This window comes from Pinus tabuliformis, chromosome X, assembly GCF_031772625.1.
Source record: "Pinus tabuliformis cultivar Carrire ecotype Pingquan chromosome X, CPIR1, whole genome shotgun sequence".
Classification (NCBI taxonomy): Eukaryota; Viridiplantae; Streptophyta; class Pinopsida; order Pinales; family Pinaceae; genus Pinus; species Pinus tabuliformis.
This window is the reverse complement of record NC_142308.1, coordinates 144,506,456-144,531,257: the sequence shown is the minus strand read 5'-3', so window position 1 is coordinate 144,531,257 and position 24,802 is coordinate 144,506,456. Positions and strand designations below refer to the sequence as shown.

General features: G+C 40.6%; 1 protein-coding gene across 1 annotated transcript in view; it reads left to right on the top strand.

The window, feature by feature from the left end:
• Positions 1-14,420, top strand: part of SOX (sulfite oxidase) — a 348,282-nt gene extending 333,862 nt beyond the window's left edge. The window contains exons 11-12 of the mRNA XM_089446856.1: positions 13,484-13,699; positions 13,923-14,420. Of these exons, the coding sequence (XP_089302982.1) occupies positions 13,484-13,699; positions 13,923-14,051 (345 nt within the window). The 3' untranslated portion in view covers positions 14,052-14,420. The remainder of the gene's footprint in view (positions 1-13,483; positions 13,700-13,922) is intronic.
• Positions 14,421-24,802: the final 10,382 nt, after the last annotated feature.

Here is a 24,802-nt window from a genome sequence, read left to right as displayed (position 1 = left end):
CTATGTATTCATTGCCCCTCAGCTGCAACTCAGATCACTCACTCGATTTCCTCAACAAACCCTGCCCCAGAAAATCGAATTCTTGATCTCTCTTGGTGTCTTCTCCAACTGACCCTCAAGCCTCCTCTTATACTTTTCTCATTGGTCCATCAACGGCCGAGATTAAATCTCTAATCAACGGCCAAGATTACATTTGGCTTGATCCATGACTTTTAAAACCTTCTAACCCAGTTTTATATTAATACCCATTAATATTTTATTTTTTCTAAGTTTAAATTTAGGAACTCCATTAAAAATATTAATTATTTAAATATCTCCCAAACCGGTAAAGATCTGCCCAAACCATTTCTGGGTCTTGGAGATCTCGTGGCTAGAGCACATCCCATGCTACCCCAAATCAACACTCCCTCTTAGCGAAGACTGAGCTCTAGTAATACTCCTCACTAAGAATCACCCTGATCATCCAGCATCAGTCCCTATGCTAATGCTAGGCCTCCCCGCCCAACAATTTCTGCATTGTTGCATCCTGTACTGCTACCCATGGTTGTGCCACTGCCTCTACTACATCTGTACAGCAACTCCCTCTGCATCCGTGCTGTTGCCCATGGCCCTGCCAATGCCACTACTGCATCTGCACTGCATCCCCTCTCATCAGGCTGCATCGTGCTACCCATAGCACTACCATTGCTAACCGCTGCACTGCAACTCAGTTACTGAGAAGTAAGTAACTAATCCTCCCAACTTTGACATCTTTGTCAAGCAAGAAACACTCCCAATGCTGAAGCTCCCTCTATCCCTGACAAGTGCTCCCTCTATCCCTGACAAGTGCTCCCTCCACTGACCTCTGCGTTGCTGTAACAACTCCATGCATCTCACATTGTTGCCTCACGTTGTCCCAGGACTCCTGCACTGTAGCACCCTCTATCACTCCATCCGCATCTGTCTCTACCGACATCTGCTAGTCCTGCTACTTCTCTTCGGGGCTCCTGTAGCAAGGTATAATCCAAGAGGTTGGGTACCTCAAGGATCCTGCCCCTCATCGTCTGTAGTTCATCTGACTATAACTCGATGTCTCCCCACTTCCTCTCAACTGGCGCATGAGCACTCATGGCACAGTTGTCATCTGTCTCCACTTCTTTCTCTACCCTTGATGGCGCTGCCTTGGTCTCAAAAGCCTCTCCCTTACTCTTCTTCCTCAGACACTGGTTCGCATAGTGACCCAGTTCCCCACAATGGAAGCATTTGACCTTGGAGAGGTCCTTCTTCTTTCTCTTCTCCTGCTTTCCCGCAGATGCTAGAGCCGCATCTTCTTCTTCCTCCTTGATTCTGACCCCTTTTCTGCTACTCCCTGCCTTGGTCACCCATCTAATCTCTTCTTGATGAAGAGCCGCCCACAGTTCCTCCCAATCTGGAAGGCTCGACCTACCCAGTGTGCTCTGGACAAATACCTCCCAATCCTTTGACATTACGTTCAATGCGGTCCTCACCATCAGTTCCTGATCTGGCATGGCCCCTATGGAAGTTAGTTGATCACGAATTTCCTTCAATCCACCGAGGAAGACATCTATCTGCTCTCCCTTCTGCACTTGGTATGACCGCAACTGATTTTCAAGTAACATCTTCCTCTGCACGGAAGTATGTTGGTACAATTTCTTCTGGGCCTCCCACATCTCATTGTCGTGTCCTTCTCGGCAATATGCGGCACCACATGATCCTTGACCTCATCAAGAATGATGCACTTTGCCCTAGCCATTGCCTCCTCGTACTTCTCATTTTCAGCTGGGTCAACTAGGATCGCTATCCTTTTCAAGGTGAAGTGCTTGATGCGATACCTGTCTAGAATGGACAAGATCCTGGCCTTCCAGACTACAAAGTTGGAAGCTTCGCTCAGTCTATCCTGATCTCTCAGCCCATTCACTGCCATCTTGTTGCTCTTCTTCCGACTCCTCTGAGTCTCTTTACTTCCCTCTTAGAAGTCCTCGATTCAACTCCCTCTGAGTCTCGATTTCCTTTCTGGAAATCCCTCCTCCTTGGTCTTGCCCTGTTAGGTACAATTCTGACCATAGTACCCCACCAGCTTCGCTCCGCAAATTATCCACAGCCCCCTATACCTCAGCAACTTGAAGAATTGAGCCTCTAGGCTCTGCACAATTCCGGCATCGGCAAAATCTGCATCTCCTGGCCACAGCGTCAATCCTTCCTAGCTAAGAAAGATGGTCGAGCACCGCATAGGTCAGGTCTGCTCTTCTCTGCCACTGCGTTGATCCTCCTCCTAGCTCGAACTGATGACGCATGCACTCTACGTCACCCCTTCCTTGCTGCTTTCTGCTAGGAACAACTTCTCTCACTCGGGACAGTTGTTTTTTGTTGCTACTGCTCTGCTCGACTGATGCCTTCAGTTATCTTGTGATCTGCAACCACGCTCTAATACCATGTTGGAATTTCTAAGTTTAACCTGTTAGAAATTCTTCTTATACTATTTGATTTATTTCTTCCTACTTGTTCAATTACTTAACAAGTTATTTACCATGTAAATACTGAAAATAAATACAAGTACAGTATCAACACATACAGATCATCAACTGAAAGTAAACAAGCACACAAGTGACACTGTTGTTTTTGGACTAATGTCCCCGGAAAAACCCAATGTAGGAAAATTGGTGCAGCTATTCAGAGGGTTTTATTATTATGCAGTTTCATAATACAACCTAGGTGCCAGAAATGGCTCACCCAACAGAGAATGCCCTCGGCAGTAGTACCTTTCAGTCGGAGACAGATATTCCGGCTAAATCACGGATGAATGATCCCACAGCGACAATGCAGCTTTTGTTGCTCTGCATCACTCTGATAGGGACTGCATCACCCTATCCAGCGCCCCAGCTCTCAATCTATCCCACGAACTTCTCCCAGCGCTGCCTCTAGGCCCTGTGTCAGCCTCTCTGGCCTGTGCATCAGCTTCTGGAGCCTTCTAGAGCTTCTGCGCTCTCTTTATTGGAACTGACTTCAACACAGTAAGAGTGGTATGAGACACTCTCTTTTATATGAGACTGACTTCGGGTCAGTAGAGGATGGTATGATACATTCTCGATCACTTCTTCTTCACAGTTCAGCAGAGCAGTGCATTGATGGCAGAGATAGTACAGATTAGCAAATGGATTAGCAGATGGAGTTCTCCCTAGTTGAGAGGGAATGTTAAAATTGGCAACTAGGGCCAAACTCCACATGGGTCATCTTATTTATGACAGCTGATATTTTTCTTAGATTCCTCTCTCCAAGAGGTGTAGGATTGATCTAAAAATCATCTGATTCTGACATGTACAAATGAAGTTATGAATTTATTTTGATTATGGTCAAATTCTCAAGGTCGGCCAACAAACTTATGTAGGCTCATAAGCATATAAATAGAAGGTGACTTAACCCCATTTGGACACACTCATCTTCACACTTCTCTCTCTCTCTCATTGATTGGGTACGGATTTCTAGGCCTCTCTCTCTCCACACATCTGAAATTTCAGTAGAGCGAAATTTCAAGAAAGTGAAATTTCAGGAGGCCGAATTTCTGGACAGGTTGACCGAGTGTTGACTAGCATGCGTTGACATCCTTTGACTGCGTTTTTGTGAGGGCTATCTTTGTTTGGGCAGGCCACATTTCTGGGCACAAAAATAGAGGCTAAACGTTCACTATTGACCAGCGTTGACTACAGCTAGCACTGACCACAGGTGGGTTGTTTGACCAGACTTTGACTAGGCTAAAACTGTTTTGAGCGTTGACTTTTTTGGTTAGGGCTCTTTTGCTACTATTATAAATTATCAGATTTGTAAATTGTACTCTCTCTCTCTGCTAAACTATTGAAGACTAAAAGAATTGATCAAGGCAGTGTTACTTGGGAGCGGGAGCGAAAGTGGGGAGCGGGAGTGACATTTTCAGAAGCTCCTGGTTTGGGAGCGAATCTCGGAGTGTTTATATATATATATATATATATATATATATTATGTATATATATATATATATATTATATTTCTATACATATATGTCAACAAAAACATGTAGAATGATGAATTAGATATAAAAAGACATAGATTGAACCATATAACAACAATCATCTAGAAGTTATAATCTTCATCAACCACGTCCACAAGTTAGTAACATACAACATATTGAATCTCATGATTCATCAATCTTAAGTTTCAAGCTTTCAAAATTCAATATATAACATTTATCATCATTGATCACCAAAGTTGTTCTTGTAAGCTAAGTGTAACCATTACAACAAATAATATCTAACATGAAATGAAATGTTATAAAATGAAATGAAATGAAACAACTTTCAACTTTCATGAAGCATCATATTCATAATTCATTACCAATGAGTTATAATTGCCAACTTCTAACTTAAATTGTCATATATTGTTTAAAAAAATATCATAATAAATATGAAAGAGTCAATAGCTATAAAAACTACTAGAAACTAGAAAAGACAAGTAAATCTATTATCTATTGCTTATGTTTGGGCCTCTTGCCACCATGAGAAATGTCTAATTTTTTAGTCTTGTTGGAAAATCAGGATCTTTGTCATTAATATCACCCTCCAAGCATTAATATCCAAAGGTATCTTTGTCATTACCTCTGTATCTATATAGGGATCTTTTTCATTAATATCACCCTCTAAGCATTAACATAAGATAGAAAAAGCATAGCATGTCAAGATAAGATTTTGTTTGAGTGATGCGTACATTTTTAGGAGGGTCATGATAGAGGAATTCGACAACCAATGTCACTAACATCAAGGTACATAGAGGGATTGGTGCTCTTGATTATATACGAGTTCCATACCCTAATACATGACAAAATTCAATGGAAACATTGCAATCCCCCAATCCTGAAATCTTGAAAAACTAATAAGTCTTCTGGATTTTGAATGAACTCTAATATTCTACTTTCTCCATATGAAATTCAATGAGGTCGGAACCACTCTCAAACATCCTGAGTCATTTCATGGTAATGTTAAAAATTTAAGTAAAAGGATTCATCCTTTTACTTTAATAATTTAACATTACCATGAATCGCATATCAATACTAGGGCCATAGGCTTGATCATTAAGCTGCCCTGCTCAAAACTTATTTGTTTCTTTGAAAAAATTGCATTTGGAACATACTACAAAAAAAAAATTGCAAAAAAGGTTGAACGCTACCGCTCCCTCCTCGGGAGTGTTTTCGGGAGCACGCTTCGGAGCCGCTTCCACTCGGAGTGTGAATTGGTAGCGGGAGTGAGAGGCGGGGGGCGCTCCCCCGCAACCCTGGATCAAGGGTTTCCCCACATTGGGGTTTGCCCCTGGCTAGTGCCACATCTTGTGTCCTCATGTCTTGGCTTGTTTTCTACTGTTTATGTTTATGTTCTATCTGCATTTTACTATCATGTTGATGTGATTACTAATCTGAATATTGATACTGGGCTAATAAAGAAATTGAAGTAAAATTGCTCTAAAGCATAGAACATATGTTAATTTTAGGTATGTCCTATGCTTAGAGCAATTTATCTCAATTTTCACAGTTAACTCAATATCTTTTCCAGATTAGCAATCACATCAGCATTAAAGTAAACTGCAGATAGAACATAAACATAAATTGCAAAAGACAAGCCAAGACAAGAGGACACAAGATGTGGCGCTAGCCAGGGACAAACCCCAATGTGGGGAAACCCTTGATCAATTCTTCTTCTATGTTCTTCAATAGTTCAGCAGAGAGAGAGAGAGAGAGATAGTACATTTACATCAAAAGTCAACAATTTGACTTTCTAGATAAGAGAATAGATCATCTCTACATGAGATCAGTTGAAGACATTCTGCTTCAACTGATTCTCCAAGGTGACTCCACCTATCATTGTGTTGCATCTCGTCCATGTGCTGCACCTCACCATGCTGCACCCATCATTACTATGTTGCATCTCATCATGCTTTACCAATCATGATTGTACCCATCACTGTACTGCATCATGTACCTTTGTTGTCTTAATGTGCTTGCTGCACCTTGCTTAACATATTGTCCCCAGCATGCTTGTTGTTGCATGCTAGCTGTCCCTTGCATGCTAGTTGTAACATTACATCCTTGGTGTATTTGCTTCTAAGTACCATACAATTGTCCCAATGTTAGTTAGTTGTCCCTTGCATGCTGCTCTCCTTCGGAGACAGATGCTTTGGCTGTTCCGGCAGTGCCGGCTGTTCCTGCTTCTGCCCTCTGCGTCAGCTTTCCCGCCTGTTCCGGCAGTTCCGGTAGTTCCGGTTGTTCCCAGCAATTTCGACAGTTCCGTCTATTCCCGACAGTTCCAGCGTTCTGACAGTTCTGGCTTCTGCCCTCTACGTCAGCTTTCCCGGCAATTCCGGCTTCTGCCCTTTGCGTCAGCTTTCCTGGCTGTTCCGGTAGTTCCGGCTTCTGCGCTCTGCGTCAGCTTTCCCGACAGTTTTGGCAATTCCCGACAGTTCTGGCTTTTGCCCTCTGGATTAGGGCAGCATTATCCCTTAGTATCTCTCCTCCTACTAAAACCCAAAGACAAGTAGAGTGGAAGAGATCCCAAGTGTGCTGAAATGACTTGAAGGCCACCTCTATTTATACTAAAACATTGAGCACAAGTGGGGTTTATTTGGTTGTTGGCCGACCTTGATGAATTGTCCCATAACACAAATAAGTTCATATCTCCATGAATCCTTATCGGAATCGGATGATCTTTAGATCAATCCTACACCTCTCGATGAGAGGGATCCAAGAAAAATATCATCTTCCATTAATAAGATGACCCAGATGGAGTTTGCCCTAGTTGCCAATTTTAACACTCCCTCTCAACTAGGGAGAACTCCATCCGTTGATCCATATGTCCGACTGTACTATCTCTGCCATCAATGCCCTGCACTGCTCTGCTCTGTTGAACCATGAAGAAGAAGAATTGATCGAGAATGTATCATACCATTCTCTACTGACCCGAAGTCAGTTTCATCTGAAGAGAGTGTGTCACATCACTCTTACTGGCCCGAAGTCAGTTTTATTAATCCCAGATCAATATCACAAGAGAGTGTCTCAAACCACTCATACTGATCCCAGATCAATGGAGGTCATCCTAGCATAGGGAGTACGGTAGATACATCGATGTGTCCATCGATAGTATTACTATGGTTCCTAACCCCATTTCCCTGCTCATTGATCAGATGAGAGGTACTTCCCATGAGTCCCAGACTGCATGGGTAGGATGCCTCGATAGGAGAACTAATCATCTTGTCCACAGGAGAACGAATCATTCTGCCCTACAGTCACCACGGGAGAACTAATCATCCCGACCCACAGGAGAACTAATCATCTTGTTTCACAGTTGCCACGGGAGAATTAATCAACCCGGCCCATAGGAGAACTAATCATCCTGTTCCATAGTTGCCACGGGAGAATTAATCCTCCCGGCGCACAGGAGAACTAATCATCCTGTTCCATTGTTGCCACAGGAGAACTAATCATCCTAGCCCACAGGAGAACTAATCATCCTATTCCACAGTTGCCACGAGAGAACTAATCATCCCAGCCCACAGGAGAACTAATCATCCTGTTCCACAGTTGCCACGGGAGAACTAATAATCCCGACCCACAGGAGAACTAATCATCCTGTTCCATAGTTGCTACGGGAGAACTAATCATCCCGGCCCACAGGAGAACTAATCATCCTGTTCCACAATTGTCACGGGGTATCACAGGTGAAGGTTGAATCTGTCATCCTGTACATAGCGCACCAACAGGGGAGGGTGAGTCGCCCTGTGGTCGTATGTTGCTCCAGTAAGTACCCCAAGCCCCCCAGAGCTCCCAGAGCTCAATGCATGCAACATGCAGGACCCTTATAAGAAGGTCTCTCAACGACTCCAAGTCGTTCCAGAAAGTCACATATTTGACCTTTCACAAAATGTCTGCGACCTGTACATCTGTCTCAATGCGATGGAGCCTCCTCGCTCATCGACTTACCATATCCCAGATAAGGTAGTAATTGATGTCTATCTGCTAGAGCCATCATCGAATACGGGATTCCTCAATAATTGAGTCCCCCCTCTGGTTGTCACAGAGAATCACAGTGGTATTCATCATGTGTACAAACAGCTCACTTAAGAGATTTTGCAACCATGCAGCTTCACACGAGATCATACTCGTAGCTATGTATTCGGTATCGACGCAGTATTCAAAGAGAACCAGCACTGAGAAGTGCTCTAATGATCCTCCACACTGCCTGCCCAGTCAACGTTCGAATAATCATGCAGTTTCGTATTTTCGGTAGTGTATCTCAATCCATGAGAGATTATGCCCCAAAGATATCTCAAAAGATTCTTGGCACCAATCCAGTGAGGCTCAACCAAATATGAGCTCACCATGCTAACTGCAAAACATATGTCCGGACGGAAGTTCACCAAGAACATCAACGCGAATGAGTTTATGAAACTCAGAGGCATTTCCCAAATCTGGTCCGGCATCATCACCATATAACTTCTGAAAGTTAAGATCCTCGAGGTAGTCACGGGCTTGCAGTTTATCATTCCACATCCGGAATCCAACTCCCTCTTACTTCTGCAAGTGAGAGGGTCTGCACCTGTTTGAAATAGGTCGTCCTCAGAAGGTGCTGGTATGAGAGGTCTATCATCCACAACCTTCAAACAATGTTTTGGATTGGCTTCACTCATAGTGAATCTCAGCTTCATCTGACAGATATCAATCCTCTCATACTACACCTGAGGAGTTTCGCTTCAAGCCATAGAGGGCTTTCTTCCACCTGCATACGTGAGATTCCTGATCATGAATCTCAAACCCCTCGGGTTGTTCCAAACCTATGGACCTGCTACATGAGGGGAATGGTCCCCTTGTAAGATTTTCCTTCGGTACATCTCAGACATGTACTTTCATGCTCTTTTTGAATTCAGACATCCCTGTCACCATCTGACTCACAGACCTCCGGTGCTATGTGTCAATGGACATGGTCCCCAGTGGACTTCCTGCAACTTGATACAACCCTGAACTCAAAAACATCTTTGAAAATTCTATTTTCAAACACACACCTTTCCATCGATGAGTGCCACCCTGTAACCTTTGACTTCCATTGCCGAAATGGACACCAGGTTCTTCTTACGATCAGGTACATAAAAGAGATTTTGTAAATGAATCGAGTTACCCTCATTCAATTAGGAGTAACATTCCCTACACCCTTTCTGGGATAGGTGGCATCATTTCCAAGTATAATCCCACGATTTTTCCATCTCTACCAAATTAGAGAGTGCACCCTTCTATCTGATGAAGTGCCTTGAAGCACTACAATCAATAAGCCAGATTCCCAAAGAATTTGAGGAGAGGACCAATACAAGATAACGCTTCTTTATCTTATCAAAAACAACATTTGATTCTTCATACCTGGGGTTCCTTGCTTTCTTTGAAGAGTCGGCCATTTCCTTGATGACCTACATTACCTGTCATTCCTTTGATCATTGAAGATGTCCCTGGAATGATTGTTATCTTCATCAGGAGATGTGTCTCTGCCATTCAGACACTCCTTCGCATAATGACCGAACTTATTGCAACCAAGGCATCTGCCTTTCCTTCCACCCTTAGATCCGGGCTTCCTAATGAAGTGATCTTTAGGTAGGCCATCAAAAACTTCCGCTATGCCATTCTGATAATATTCTCTGCTTCGACTTCACCCTCAGTGAATTTGAAGAGGGATGTGGAATCCATTGATCCTTTGGTCCTTTCCCAACTATCTTCGGTGATTTCTCTTTCACTCTTACTTGGGAATTGTCTTCACCTTAGCTCTGATACCGTGTTAATCTTAGGTATGTTCTATGCTTAGAGCAATTTATTTCACTTTTCACAGTTAGCTCAATATTTTTTCCAGATTAGCAATCACATCAGCATTAAAGTAAACTGCAAATAGAACATAAACATAAATCGCAGAAGACAAGCCAAGACAAGAGGACACAAGATGTGGCGCTAGCCAGGGACAAACCCCAATGTGGGGAAACCCTTGATCAATTCTTCTTCTATGTTCTTCAATAGTTCACCAAAGAGAGAGGGAGAGAGAGAGATAGTACATTTACATCAGAAGTCAACAATTTGACTTTTTAGATAAGAGAATAGATCATCTCTACATGAGATCAGTTGAAGACATGCTGCTTCAATTGATTCTCCAAGGTGACTCCCTCACCTATCATTGTGTTGCATCTCGTCCATGTGTTGCACCTCACCATGTTGCACCCATCATTACTATGCTGCATCTCACCATGCTTTACTAATCATGACTGTACCCATCACTGTACTGCATCATGTACCTTTGTTGTCCCAATGTGCTTGTTGCACCATGCTTAACATACTGTCCCTAGCATGTTTGTTGTCCTTAGCATGCTTGTTGTTGCATGCTAGTTGTCCCTTGCATGCTTGGTGTATTTGTTGCTAAGTAACATACAACTGTCCCAATGTTAGTTAGTTGTCCCTTGCATGTTGCTCTCCTTCGGAGATAGATGCTCTGGGTGTTCCGGCAGTTCCAGCTTCTACCCTCTGCGTCATCTTTCCCGCCTATTCCAGCAATTCCGGTAGTTTCGACAGTTTCGGCAATTCCGGCTATTTCCGGCAGTTCCGACTTTTTCCGGCAATTTCGGCTTTTTCCAGCAGTTCTGGCTTCTACCCTCTACGTCAGCTTTCCCGGTAGTTCCGGCTTTTTCCGACAGTTCCCAGCAATTCCGACTTCTGCCCTCTACGTCAACTTTCTCGGCAGTTCCGGCTTCTGCCCTTTGCGTCAGCTTTCCCGGTCTTTCCGGTAGTTCCGGCTTCTGCCCTCTGCGTCAGCTTTCCCGAAAGTTCTAGCAGTTCCCGATAGTTCCGGCTTCTGCACTCTGGATTAGGGCAGCGTTATCTTCTCCTACCAAAACCCAAAAATAAGTAGAGAGGAAGAGATCCCAAGTGTGTTGAAATGACTTGAAGGCCACCTCTATTTATACTAAAACGTTGAGCACAAGTGGGGTTTATTTGGTTGGTGGCCAACCTTGACGAATTGTCCCATAATACAAATAAATTCATATCTCTATGAATACTTATCGAAATCAGATGATCTTTAGATCAATCCTACACCTCTCGATGAGAGGGATCCAAGAAAAATATCAGCTTCCATTAATAAGATGACCCACATGGAGTTTGCCCTAGTTGCCAATTTTAGCAACATACCATTGTTGCCTAAAATTAACATATTTCTTGTCTGCATATACCATGTGCCATAGATGAAAGAGCCGTAAGGTGATGGATTAATTTTGAAACATATTTAGGATGTGGATAAGTGGTGTTGAAAATCAAATAGTCCACCTGGTTGGGGGAAAATGATATGTACTTTTTGGATATCTTGTTCCAATATGATCATAGGCTACTCCTTAGTGGGATTTATGTCATAGGCACACCTGGCACATCCAGTTTACTAGCCTTGCTACATAGGGAACAAAGAAAATTCTAGCTAGGTTGGGAGGAGCCAAGCCCCATTCCACATTCCCCAATTTGGAGGAAGATTGAAAGGCTCTGGAGCACTAAAAATGGCATTGTGCGTTTATGGTCATATGTTAAGGGTGAAGTTTTGCTAAATTACCTATTTGCAGAAATTGTGATAAAAACAAAACCCTAACCAATGAACTGAATATATGGTACTATAAAGAAGTTTGAGAGGCGCACATGACTTTTTTAACAATGTGGGTCTGTCCACTGTACAGGGAATGCATGGCTTGATAATTACACTGCCTGGTTGAGGGTGATAGTAATCCATGCTAGCCGATATATAGCTCTATGGTTAAAGCTCCGTGAGTTGCAAATGTAGAAAAACGAGTCCTGCAGCAGTTATCACTAGCTGTCTTAATTCTGTTACCACTCATTCCAGGCATCCATTTATGTACAGTGAACATCAGTGTGTTTTTGAACTACACATTCAATGTATTCACCAATGTTTTAAAACTCCGACTCCGATTCCGACTCGGCCGAGGGTCGACTCCGACTCCGACTCCAACTCGGTATCGACTCGGCCGGCTCGATTTCAATGACTCGGTCATTGTAAAAAATACATTAAATATTTATTTTTTATAAAAACATATAATTTTAAAGATTTTCATTCATGTTTCCAAACACACAGCATTAGAATATAGATAGAAGACAACATATGATCAAAGTAGGCTCATGAATATATCCATTATATCAAAATGGCACCCAGTGCATTGTCCAATACATACACGATGATGATATAGAGATCAAAACAAAAACACATAACCAAGGAGGCTATAAATGGCCTCTACAACAAAAGTCTGTGACCAGTACTATTGGCTACTGCTAGAGTTGCCAACATCAACTGGCTCAGTATTACTTGGGAGTAGGAGCGAAAGTGGGGAGCGAGAGCGAAAACGGGAGCGGGAGCGACATTTTAAGAAGCTCCTGGTTTGGGAGCGAATCCCAGAGGAGTTCGACAACCAATGTCACTAACATCAAAGTACATAGAGGGATTGGTGCTCTTGATTAAATACAAGTTCCATACCCTAATACATGACAAAAGTCAATGGAAACATTGCAATCCTTCAATCCTGAAATCCTGAAAAATTGATAAGTCTGCTGGATTTTGAATGAAATCTAAAATTCTACTTTCTCCGTATGAAATCCAATGAGGCCGAAACCACTCTCAAACATCCTGAGTCATTTCATGGTAATGTTAAAAATTTAAGTAAAAGGATGAAAATGAAGATTAAGGAGAATGTCACTTTTACAGAGCATATCAATAGTACAGAGCATTTCAGTGTGTTAAATAGGTTTGGGAGGGGGAAATGGACCCTAAATAACATTTAACTAATTCATAGAACACATTGGAGTCCAAACCAATCAGCAAACACCTTAAAAAATCACTAAAAAATGGTTAAATTGATGTTTTACTAGTGCTACAGGCCACTATTTGTGACTCGGCCGAGTTAGTATGGAAACGGCCGAGTCATTGAATGACTCGGCCGAGTCATGGCTGACTCGGCCCACCGGACCGTTCCAAAGGCCGTTTCAATGTTTGAGGTGCCGGCTCGGATCAACCCGGCCGTTTCGGTTTCGAAACGACCGTTTCTTAAAACCATGGTATTCTCTCGACGTTTCTTTGTGATAACAGTCGAGACTTTTCAGTGATTAAAATTCTAGAAAAAAATATTTTCTAAGATATAAAGTGACAGGTCATTAAAGTTTTTTTGATAAATGGAAGAAGAGTGTAAATACAGGAGAATAATGTCATTTTTTAGCCATTCAATCCAATACCATACTTGAACAATAAGTTTCATCATAAATAATGCCATATCTGTAGAAATTGTAGGAATTATAATGATTTTATGATGTTCATATCTTCCTAAATATGGGCAATTGTAAGATTTTGCTTCACTGGAAATTTCCAATTGGTTGACAACATTTCATGTTTGACTGGCACAGGTTATTATCCGTGGTTATGCCTTATCTGGAGGAGGACGTGGAATAGAACGAGTGGATGTCTCTGTGGATGGGGGCAAAACATGGGTGGAAGCTAGGAGATATCAGAAGGAAGGTGTTCCATATGTAGCAGATAGTGAAGACTGTGACAAGTGGGCTTGGGTGCTTTTTGAGCTCGAAACTGAGATTCGCCCACCTACTGATATTATTGTTAAAGCGGTGTGTCCCTGCATACAATTTTGCAGTTTGTGTAGTTTAGAACGCAATTATTTGTTCACATTGATGTCGATGATGAAAGTTCTTGAAACAATGTCATTTTTGCTTTCTTATTCTGTTTTCACTGTGATTTATTTTTGAAGTTTCATTTTGGTAAGATAGTTGCAAATACTGGTATTTGCTTTTTGGTTTTTGACCTGAACTGAAGTAGATGATTTTTTATCAGGTTGATTCTGCTGCTAATGTGCAACCTGAGAAAGTTGAAACCATTTGGAATCTTAGAGGAGTACTGAACAATTCTTGGCATGTGGTTCATGTGAACAATGCTACGAAAAGGATCACCTCAAACCTGTGAGCAGTTGCAAAGTGTGCACTAAGAGAATGTTTTGAATGTTATTTTTTTCCAAATTGTTTTCTTTTTCTGCTGCAAACTTCTTAATGCTCGATCTTTAGAACTCTGATAAAGTGGCTTTAGTAAAAGAATTGAAGATTTCTCCAAAACGGTATCCAGGGTCTTGTTTATCTTTTTATCTTTCTGTACCATGCCTGATCAGGAGTAATCGATGCAACCTGTGGACCTTAATACGCTTGTTACAAAGTTCTTTGTTATTTTGAATGTAAAGAATTTATGTTGGAAAGGCTTGTAGCAGCTAAGTGGATATTTCATTTTGGGTACTCCAAATATTGTTTAAAACAAATGAACTATTTGGACTATTCACATTGAGTATATTGTCCTGCTATGGTGTGCGGCTCAAGGAGTAGACTCCCCACTAGCTGGAATCTCGACTCTTGCCAAAATCATAAGAAATTAGTATATATAGTGGCAGCGACGAGAATTGATTCTGGGTCTTCCTTAAATTAGGTCTGGCAGTTACTGATTCACCACGTTGTTAACAAAAAAAAAACTAAAAGCTTATGGCACGAACATATGATATTCTTCTGTTTGTTTTTATTTACGTGCCCCCTACAGGATAGTACCAGGCCTTGTGCAATGCTGAATTTATGGCACAAAACCTGATAATGGATTGTATGGCAGAAGGACATAAATTGTTTGTTGTCAACTGTTCAACGAGATTGTTAGCTTCTAATATGATTATCATGTGAATCACAGAAGCAGACTGTTCAAATGAAAAATAAAATCCTTGATGGGAAATGGTATAACAGTACCCAATAAAATAAGATATAAACGTCTAAAGCGTTTTGATGCCAAGAGAGGTGCGCCAGGCTGGTGAAAGAACCCCCACCAGGGTTCGATCCTTCCAAGAAGTGGCCACTGCAGTACCAGCAAGGGGGTCGTTGATCTGCCGGGGGGCGGTTGGGCCAGGTGATTGTACGATGTAAGTAACGTCCCAGTTGTAAGGATGGCATCTTATAAAAAATGTTTGCCTTTCTAAGACTAGAATTTATTATGACAAAAAATATCCTCCGTTGATGTGAAGGGTTGCTTGAAACCTTAGTTCCAATTGCAAGTTTGAGAATCATACGGTGTGCTTCTCTTCTTTAACGAGGAAAAGAAATGCAATCTTGCATTATATTTGAAATCCAGTCCCAACTGCTTTCTCATAAGTTCTTTTTGCAGTCAATGAACCATACAAAAGAATTTTACGGGACCATATCTTGAATGACGATGATTTTTTGAAGAGTGCTTGCATACGTTGGCAGTTCCCTGTATTCGAAGCCAGACCCGGGCTAGCAGATGAAGGTGGCCCCTCTGTGAACCAAAAACACAAAAAAATTCACTATATATTATATATGTTCATTTTGGTTTTAAATTATAGTATTTTTTGCAAATATGATGTAGACTAGGATAATGAGCAATGTTATTTTGTTATCATTTGTTTGTGGTACATAGTAATTGGTGGTAGCAAGAATTACTGGTATATATATAATTTGATGAATTAGTGTATCAAATTGAGATTCCAAATTTAAATTTTATATCTCTTTATATATATGTAAAGATCTTTAAAAAGTTTAATGGGAATGTTATCCACCATTATAAGTAAGCATTCAATTTTTTCTTAAAAAAAATGATAAGATTGTATGTGTAGAGGACAATATTGTAGGGTGTTCTCAATGGTATCACTATGAACAATAGTGTGTTATTATGTTAGTGATTGTGTGAGGTGTATATATCAATCTTGATCCATTTTAAACCCAGATCTATAAGTGTCTAGAGGGATCAAACTCTCGAGGTGCAAATCTCTTTTTTTTTATGCAAAATTTGAGAAAAGGTTTGTACCTCGAGAGATTTGATCCCTCTTGGTGCTTGATAGATCCGGGGTTAAGATGGATCTAGGCTAGTTTCAGTCGTGTGCAATCACAGAAAATTTGTTGAACATCTAATAATTCTACTCATTTTAAACATGCCAAATATGTCTAAGATTAATCTGGTCATTATAATTTTAAATTTGTTGAGTTACCTTTTTGAGATGATAGAGATTGTTAATAAGATAAATGATGAAATATAAATTTTGAATGCAAGTGACAATGTAACAGTGTTGAGTGATAGATAATGTGAATAATAAGAATGTAGTCAATTACAAATGGTCTTTATTTTGATCAGTTTCAAACTATTTTCTTCCAATGTTCATGTTGTCACACCTGTTAGTTTTGCCATCTATTCATATGAAAAGGGCAGTTGAAATTGTAGACCTTTCAAATATTTAACTCGAGATATTGCAGTAAATGTCATACCTTGTCTCTCTTGCTCTCCAATCTTAATAGCAACTCTTTCCAAAGTCATTCATTGTAACTTATAGAGTGTTAAACCCCAAGTAAGTTTCAATGGTAGTTGTTTTATATTACCTCATTTGAATGCAAAGTGACTAACAATGTTGAATGATGGAAAATAGGAATAATAAGAATGTAGCCAATTACAAATAGTTTACAATTTCAAGAAACAAACATTTCAAGTAAGTGAACATTTTATTTAAAATGAAAATTCAATTATTTTATTTATGGTTGAATAACTGTAACACAGATTTCAATGCACGTCATTAATAAAAAAAACTCGTTTACTCTAAAATGAATCCACACTATTAATCTAATTACTTTGAAATAGTATACATCATATATCTAGCTATCATATTACAAATCAACATCTACATTGAAATCAATGCATCTAGTGCAAACAATCAAATAGGATTAAAAATCAACATCTACACTAAAATCAATGCATCTTGTGCAAGCAATCAAATAAGATTTGAAATCAACAACTACACTTAAATCAATGCATCCAGTGCAATCAATCAAATAGGATTAGGAATCAACATCTACACTTAAATAAATACATCTATTTCAATGAAAAATAAAAATATTCATGGTTTTTTCAATCCAACTTCTTTGACCTTCGGTAAAATTCTTACTTCCTCTTGCTCTATGGTCAATAATGTTCAATATTATATAATAATATTTAATCTCTCTCTCTCTCTCTCTCTCTCTCAATTGTCTCTCTATCTCACCCCCCCCCAAACACACATGCACTCTCTCTCTATATCAGTTTATCACTCCCTCCCTCCCTTTGTCTCTCTCTCTCTCTCTTATTTCCTCCCCCCTACATCTACTTCTATATCTCTATCTCCCTTCGACTCTCCTTTGTTTGTCTACCTCACCTCCCAAACATACACTCTCTCTCCATATCTATCTATCTCTCTCTCCCTCCATCTTGCTCTCCCTCTCTCTCCCTTCCCCTTCTCTCCCTCTCTCTCTCCTCTCTTTATTCCCTCCTCCCCCTCTCTCTCTCCAACTCCATCTCTCTCCTCTCTTTATTCCCTCCTCCCCCTCTCTCTCTCCAACTCCATCTCTCTCCTCTTCCATCTCTTTTTCTCTCTCTCAAGTCTTCTCTCTCCCTTTCCCCCACTTCTCTCTCTCTTCCATCCAACTCCATCTCTCTCTACCCCCCTGTCTCCTCTCTCTACCCCCCTGTCTCCTCTCTCTCCCCTCCTCTCCCTCTTCCTTCCTTTCTCTCCCCCTCCAAATCCATCTTTTTCTTCCTGCCTCTCTCATCTCTCTTCCTTCCTCTCTTTCCCTCTCTCTCCCACCTCCCCCTCTCTTTCTCTCACCTCCCTCCCACCCCTCTCTCTCTCTATCCAGGTCTATCACTATGTCCCTTCGTCTCTCCTCTCTCCCTCCCTCTCTCCTTTTCTGTTGAGAAATCTAGGGCGACGATATTATGGTGATTTCTCTTACTTTGATAACTGCTTATGATGTTCTTTTACTTAACTTAATGTACTTGTTGTTAACTTCTAATTATCTTGATTATTATAGTGTTTTCTATCATCAAACAACTACCAAATAATGAAGATCAATATACCAAGAGGACACAAAATATAGGCTACTAGTGTTGAAATATGTAAATGTACTTGTTAACTTCTTCTTATCTTGATTATTATAATGATCTTTTATCGTCAAACAGCGACCAAACAATGAAGATCAATAGAACAATAGGGCACAAAATATATGCTACTAGTGTTGAAATATGTAACTAGGTATGTTCTTCATAATGACATGTAATTATGATTTTATGTGTTAAACACACACATGGCAGCAACAGAATATGAAAGATAAAACATGAGAGTACATTTTTTATTAACAAAACATATACATTTATAGTACTGATGGTTTGACCGTTGGGTTCCACATCCCAAGGTCTCTTGGACTTCCTTAGTCTATTCCGCTTCTACATTAACCCATAGAGGATTAGATGTCTAACATTCCCCCCCTTAATCCGAAGGGTTATGTATGAGTTCAAGAAGAGAGCTGTAATACAAAATGTGCAAAAAATGCATGGCAGCACTAGACTGAATGTGCTCTCTGAAATGTTGGTATAAAGGGTGATGGTTTAAGGATGACCACCAACACTGGAATACTTAGTGCAGTGCCCGGAACTCTTCCAAGTCTGGCATGAAACTCAAGTCTTATGTTAGAGGAAGTGCTCCTGATGTTTTGAAGAGGGAAACCTTCAACCATGAAAGGGAGGTCTCACCACGCATAAAAGGGAGAACTTCAACCTGAAAAGGAAAGTCTCAACCTGTGATGGTTTAAGGATGACCAACAACTTTGGAATGCTTAATGCAATTCCTGGAACTCTTCCAAAACTGGCAAGAAGATGAAGTCTTCTGCGAGAGGAAGTGTCCCCAATTCTATTCCTGGAATTCTTTCGAAACTGGCAAAAAGTTGAAGTCTTCTGCTAGAGGAAGTGTCCCAGATTACCAACTGAAGGCATGCTCAAGGGCATCTTTGTCTCTGGCTGCAACTTTGAATATGGTATGGCAAGTTGTGGCTCAAGCTCGCTTGATGTGACTTTGAAGCTTGTAGATGACCATCATTTCCCCCCTGTCAGATAGAAGGTGAGATGATGGAGAAAACTCAACTGCAAGACTGTTCAATAGTCTTGAACAAGTTCTGACATGTGACTGAAATATATTCTTGGTTGTTGATGCCCATTGCCAAGAAGTGATCCATCCAAGATGAATCTTTGTTCTTGCAGGAGGTTTGTTTTTGAAGCATCTGTGTGAAGAATGACTGGTTTTATGACAGTGCTTACATGGATGAAGATCAAAACAGTGATCTTTCAGATGGCCAACTCGGTCACAGTGTTGGCATTTCACAATCTGTTGTTGTTGATGTTGTTGTTGTTGTGGAAGAGGGGGCTGAATCTGGAACAGATGAAGGTGAACTATCATGAGGAGCAGGTGAAGATGAACCGTCCTGAAGAAATCCAGCACTTTGAAATTGGATTGGCTTGGAGTAGTCTGGAATATGAAAGGACACGTCCTTGTCATATCCAAGACTAGTTCTGTGCTTGTTGTGGACAAGCTCTTCCCAAGGTCTGATGATTGGCTTGGGAAGTGTAGGCTGGACTTCTAAATCTGCATTCACATCTGCTCTTGAATCAGCCTCAACTTTACTGTCCTGATTATTTTCTACATGTTGATGGGAGTCAATTTCTGATTCAAAAGGAGAATTGTTCTGAACAGAAACAAGTTCAGAATCATGACGATACTTCTGTAACTCCTCTTGTTGTAGTTGTGATTCTAGCTACAGAAACTCTATCTTTTCATGTGCATTTTGCATACATGTTTGAATGTCCGAAAGAGAGGCTTTGCTAATTTTGACTGTGCTGTCAGCAGTGGACCTTATTATAGTTTTCAGTAACTCTAATAAGCCATGAATTTTCGCCATTATTCAACCAAACAAATGGGAAAAGTGTTAAGAAACCAAATGCACAGTGTTGTTGCAAATCTGCACCAGAACAATATGCCAATCAACAATAGTAACCACCAATTTGTTGCAGTACAAAATGATAATGCTCAGAGAAATAAAATGGGAAATTGGTGACGAATCTTTCAAGGATTGTTCTTCAATAATAGACTCAAGCTACAAAAGAGCTTATCAGATTGATAGTTTTAATAGGAAATACTATCTCCAAAAATATGGGTGTTCTTCACCTATAAGCAACTCAACTATGAATATGATGTCAAGGACAACTTCAACATGCTCTTCTACCGTGGATTGTTAGGGCCTTTTCTCCACTCGAATAACCTCTCTCTAAGTTCATTCGACACTGCAATTCTTATGCATGTTGGCAATTCCATTGTTTGACCCAGCTTAACGAACCATCAAGTGTTTTTGTCAGATTATTATACAACGCAAGATATTTTGACATGAACTAAGTTATACCAATATAATGCAATGAATACACAACATATAATGGATTCATCCAAGACCAATTCCAAGCATATGAACAGGTGTTATTGCAGTGGAAAAGAAAACTCATAATAAACACTATGGAAACTGCGTAGAGGATATTCAATTGTCCCTAATCAATCTTGAACAACAAGATTATTTTACCAGTAATATATAACTTAAGTCGATCATTCAAGACACACTGAGGATGCGAGGAACACTAATTGATCGTTATGGATTTTTCCAAAATGAGATCATCTCCTGGTCGATTATAATGTGAAGCCCACTAGCGAAAACGTCCAAAAATTAGCTTGGACTCTAAATTCCAAGAACCAGTCTCTTAGCTCTCTCCAAAGGAATTTTGTGGGTCATTTGCAGGTGAAGACACCATGGTGAAGGTTTATCCCACCGTGAGCGAGGAGTACAAGGCTGCCATTGACAAATGCAAGAGGAAGCTCCAAGCTCTTATTGCAAAGAAGAACTGTGCACCGATCATGGTTTGAATCGCATGGCACAGCGCTGGGACTTACGATGTCAAGACCAAGACCGGAGGGCCCTTCAGGACAATGAGATATGGGGCCAAGCTTGCCCACGGTGCTAACAGTGGTCAGAATCCTTGCTGCGAGAATCAATCCGAGGAGCTTCAAGACCATAAAGCCATACTCATCAACGCACTGATCATATAGTGAAGGGGTTTCACACTCAAGATTTCGCGTAGGTGACAACTCAAATTTGAACAGGAACTAAGCCGACTTAGATGTTGTCAAGATAAAAGGAGGCATACACTTATGAACAAAACCAGTGCGATGTTATTTTTCCTGAAGACAGGAATACTATGTTTTCCGTTTCATCGGTCCACTACATGACCTGGATGGCCACACAATCTTACAATATCGGCAAACAAGTGTATATCCACCCTCGACTTGGTGTTCTCCGCTGTGATTACCGTCTGCACGATATGTGAACAACCCAAGGCATTAGCAAGGGACATTACTTCGACCTCCCAACCTTCATGCGAGAATATTGTGGCCCTGATTATTTGCAATGGTCCCCCAAACATCACGATCCCTCCTTCCAGAGCAGGGTATATATCGTTTCCAGCAGATGATAAGCCATTCAACGAGTCCACATGCACCAGGTAACGATACTGATTGGAGAGACAGGTTCTGGAAAGAATACTTTGGATTCCCGTCTTCTCTAATTCTCTCTGGCTAGGCCAACGGATGACATTCCATCCCACCTCTACTCTTGTGAATCCTCAAACCGCTCTGCCTTGCTTTCGCTCCATCATTCCCAATTTGTTTTCACGGAGAAGTAGCCGCGGATGTTAGGTAAGACAAAGAATTTCATAATGGAAAAGCTACCAGAGGACAGTCCAACGTTCAACCGAATGTAGGCGGAGGAGGTGGTATAGGTCGGGCGTTAACCAAACTGCAACAGCGTATGGTGGTATGGGAGGCAGTGTTTCAAGATGTGGAGCAGATAGAGAATAACATCAATAGCGCTAAGAGAAGGCCAACCAGCACAAGGTCAGACGAATTGTTGTTCAACGCAAAATCTATAATAGAAACCGTCCCTGACAACAATAAGAAAATAGATTTTTGACAAAGGCCAAATTAATGGAGTGTTAGCTCAGGTGCACATTGAAAACGCTCAGGTTCAGGCAAGAATGAACACATGAAGAATAATGGACATGCAGATCTTTGAGAGGCAGCGAATAGGAAAAACTGACAGGTACAGAGAGCAGCGTATTGGGGCGTTATGCTGCAGATTCTAGAGAGCAGCGTATTGGGGCGGTTCACGAAATTCAAGGTATGGTATAATGTTCAACTCTCGACCAACTCATTCAACAACAGAGATTTGACAGAGATGGCAGTCTAGAACAGAGATACAAGATTGACATGTATAAAAAGGCCACAAAAAACAAGTGGCTCACAGTTGAGCAGGGCAGGAGATCGCCTGCTCTGATACCATGTTAAACACACACATGGCAGCAACAGAATATGAAAGATAAAACATGAGAGTACATTTTTTATTAACAAAACATATACATTTACAGTACATGGTTTGACCGTTGGGTTCCACATCCCAAGGTCTCTTGGACTTCCTTAGTCTATTCCGCTTCCACACTAATCCATAGAGGATTAGGTGTCCAACATTATGTTTTTAATGAAAAGAGAAAAATAAATTTATTATTGTTGTTCTTGAGACATGGGTTTCATGCTCAAGAGAAATTTATTTTTAGGTCAACCACCCATTGAGTGCTTCTAGGGCTTGTTATTTAGTCTACAAATCAATTGAGTCATTATCATGTATTGAAGGCCCATTTGGGCATGTTACATATTGTAAAAATAATTTATTTGAGTCACAATAGAGCCAAAAGACCTTCCAAGACTTCGTCATGATGCAAAGATCAAGTCGGCCTAAAGATAGTAATTTGTACCCCTTACAAGCCTATAATTAAGAAGGAACTTGACCTCATTTGGAGACTTATTCAAACAAGTTTGACCTTCTCAAGATAGATGCTGGAAAAGGAAAAAAAGGAGGAGAAGAACTAGATTGAAGGTTTGGGCCTCTCTCTCTCTCTCGTGTTAGGGTTTTACATTTACTGGGCAAAGGAATTTATTGGGCATAAGAATTTATTGGGCAGAAGAATTTGTTGGGCAGGTCAAAGTTGCAGAAGAAATTGTTGGGCAAGTCGAAGTTGCAGAAGAATTTGTTCGGCAGGTCGAAGTTGCAGAAGAATTTGTTGGGCAAGTCGAAGTTGCAAAAGAATTTGTTGGGCAGGTCGAAGTTCTAGAAGAATCTGTTGGGTAAGTTGAAATTGCAGAAGTTGTTGGAAGCAAGGTTTGACTTGGTTTTGGAGGGTCGTGGTCAAGGGTCAATTGAAGTTCTATAAGAAGAGAAGAATTCTTGTGGGTTTTCCTCTTAGTTGGAGAGGTTTTGGCTTTGGTTGATCACCTACATCTTGTGTCTTGTTGTCTCATTGATTTTATTGTTTGGTATTTATTTGATAATAAAGAACACTAATAATAATCAAGTGTAAGAAGAATCTAATCAAGTTAAATAAAAATACATCACAAACAATTATGAAAGTAAGAGAAATCTGCTAATCTAGTTGTCCCTGGATTTCTCAACATGGTATCATAGGTAAGGTGACAAGACAAGGAAAGGCAGCTTAAAGGACACTCAAGGGTCGGAGCACTTGAAAAGCATCTAAGAAGCATCAAGAAGTTCGATTAAGAAAGAAAAAGAAGCTTAATACCTAAAGAAGAAAGAAGAAGCAGAAGCGAAGCATCTTAGATCTGTTTTTGGGCTATATTCCTCCACACGTGCTAATATTAGGGCATCACCTTGTAGTAGAAAATTTTGAAATATAAGCTACTCCAAGAGAGCCGAATTTTTTGGGGCAAAAGAAGTCTCCCTTGCAAGTCGAATTAATAAGAAGAATATTCTATCTCAAACGAAGGAGAAAGGAGACAAATACATCCATCTTTTAGTCACACGTATGAACTAGGGTTTCTATAGAAGAAGTCAGAATTACAGTCCTGCAACAACAAGCTGAAATTTTGAAGAATTCAAAATTGCAATCTTCCAACAACAAGCCGAAATTCTGAAGAAGGGTCGAAATCTGAAGTTGTAAGTTTGACAATCGTGACTGGAAGGAACTAAGAAGACCTCAAAAATCCTAGCTCATCCAAAGAAGAACTACACACTGAAGCATCTAAAAGTCTTTACATACTATGGAAGCAAGAAGAAGTGTAATCATCATCATCAAGGAATCAAGGTGATCTCCTTCTCGTTGAAGGATAACTTTTGAAGGAAGGCATCTTCTATCATCATCAAAAATCAAGAAGGCATCAAATTGAAGATATTAACATCAAGGAGCATCTTCACTTGACAAGTATCTTCATATATATGTTTGAATTTGTTAAAATGACTTCATTTTGCAAGGAAAGCAACAAATTGGTTGGGTCATCAAACTTTCTTGCATGGAGGAAGAGGATAGATTTTGATCCTCGTAGGGAATGAATTCGTTGAACATGTTAAGGGTACAATCACTAAACCTCCAAAGGAAGAAGCTCAAGCTCTAGCAAAGTATATGAAAGGGGAAGTAAGGGCTCAAAGGATTCTCATGGAATCTATCAAGGATCCCCTCATACCCTATGTATCAAAGTTGGAGACATCAAAAGAAATATATGACAAACTTGTAGAAGTATTCTCCATAAGTACTGCAGGAGAAGTGATTTCATTAAGACAAGAACTCTACAAGATGAAAATATCAAATGAAGAAGGAATAGCCTCATACTTTATGAGGGTGTTTGAAATAAGGGACCAACTACAAGAATTGGAAGGAATAATGTCTAATAAGGAAATGACTACCATAGTGCTCAATGTGCTACCAGAGGAATGGGGAAA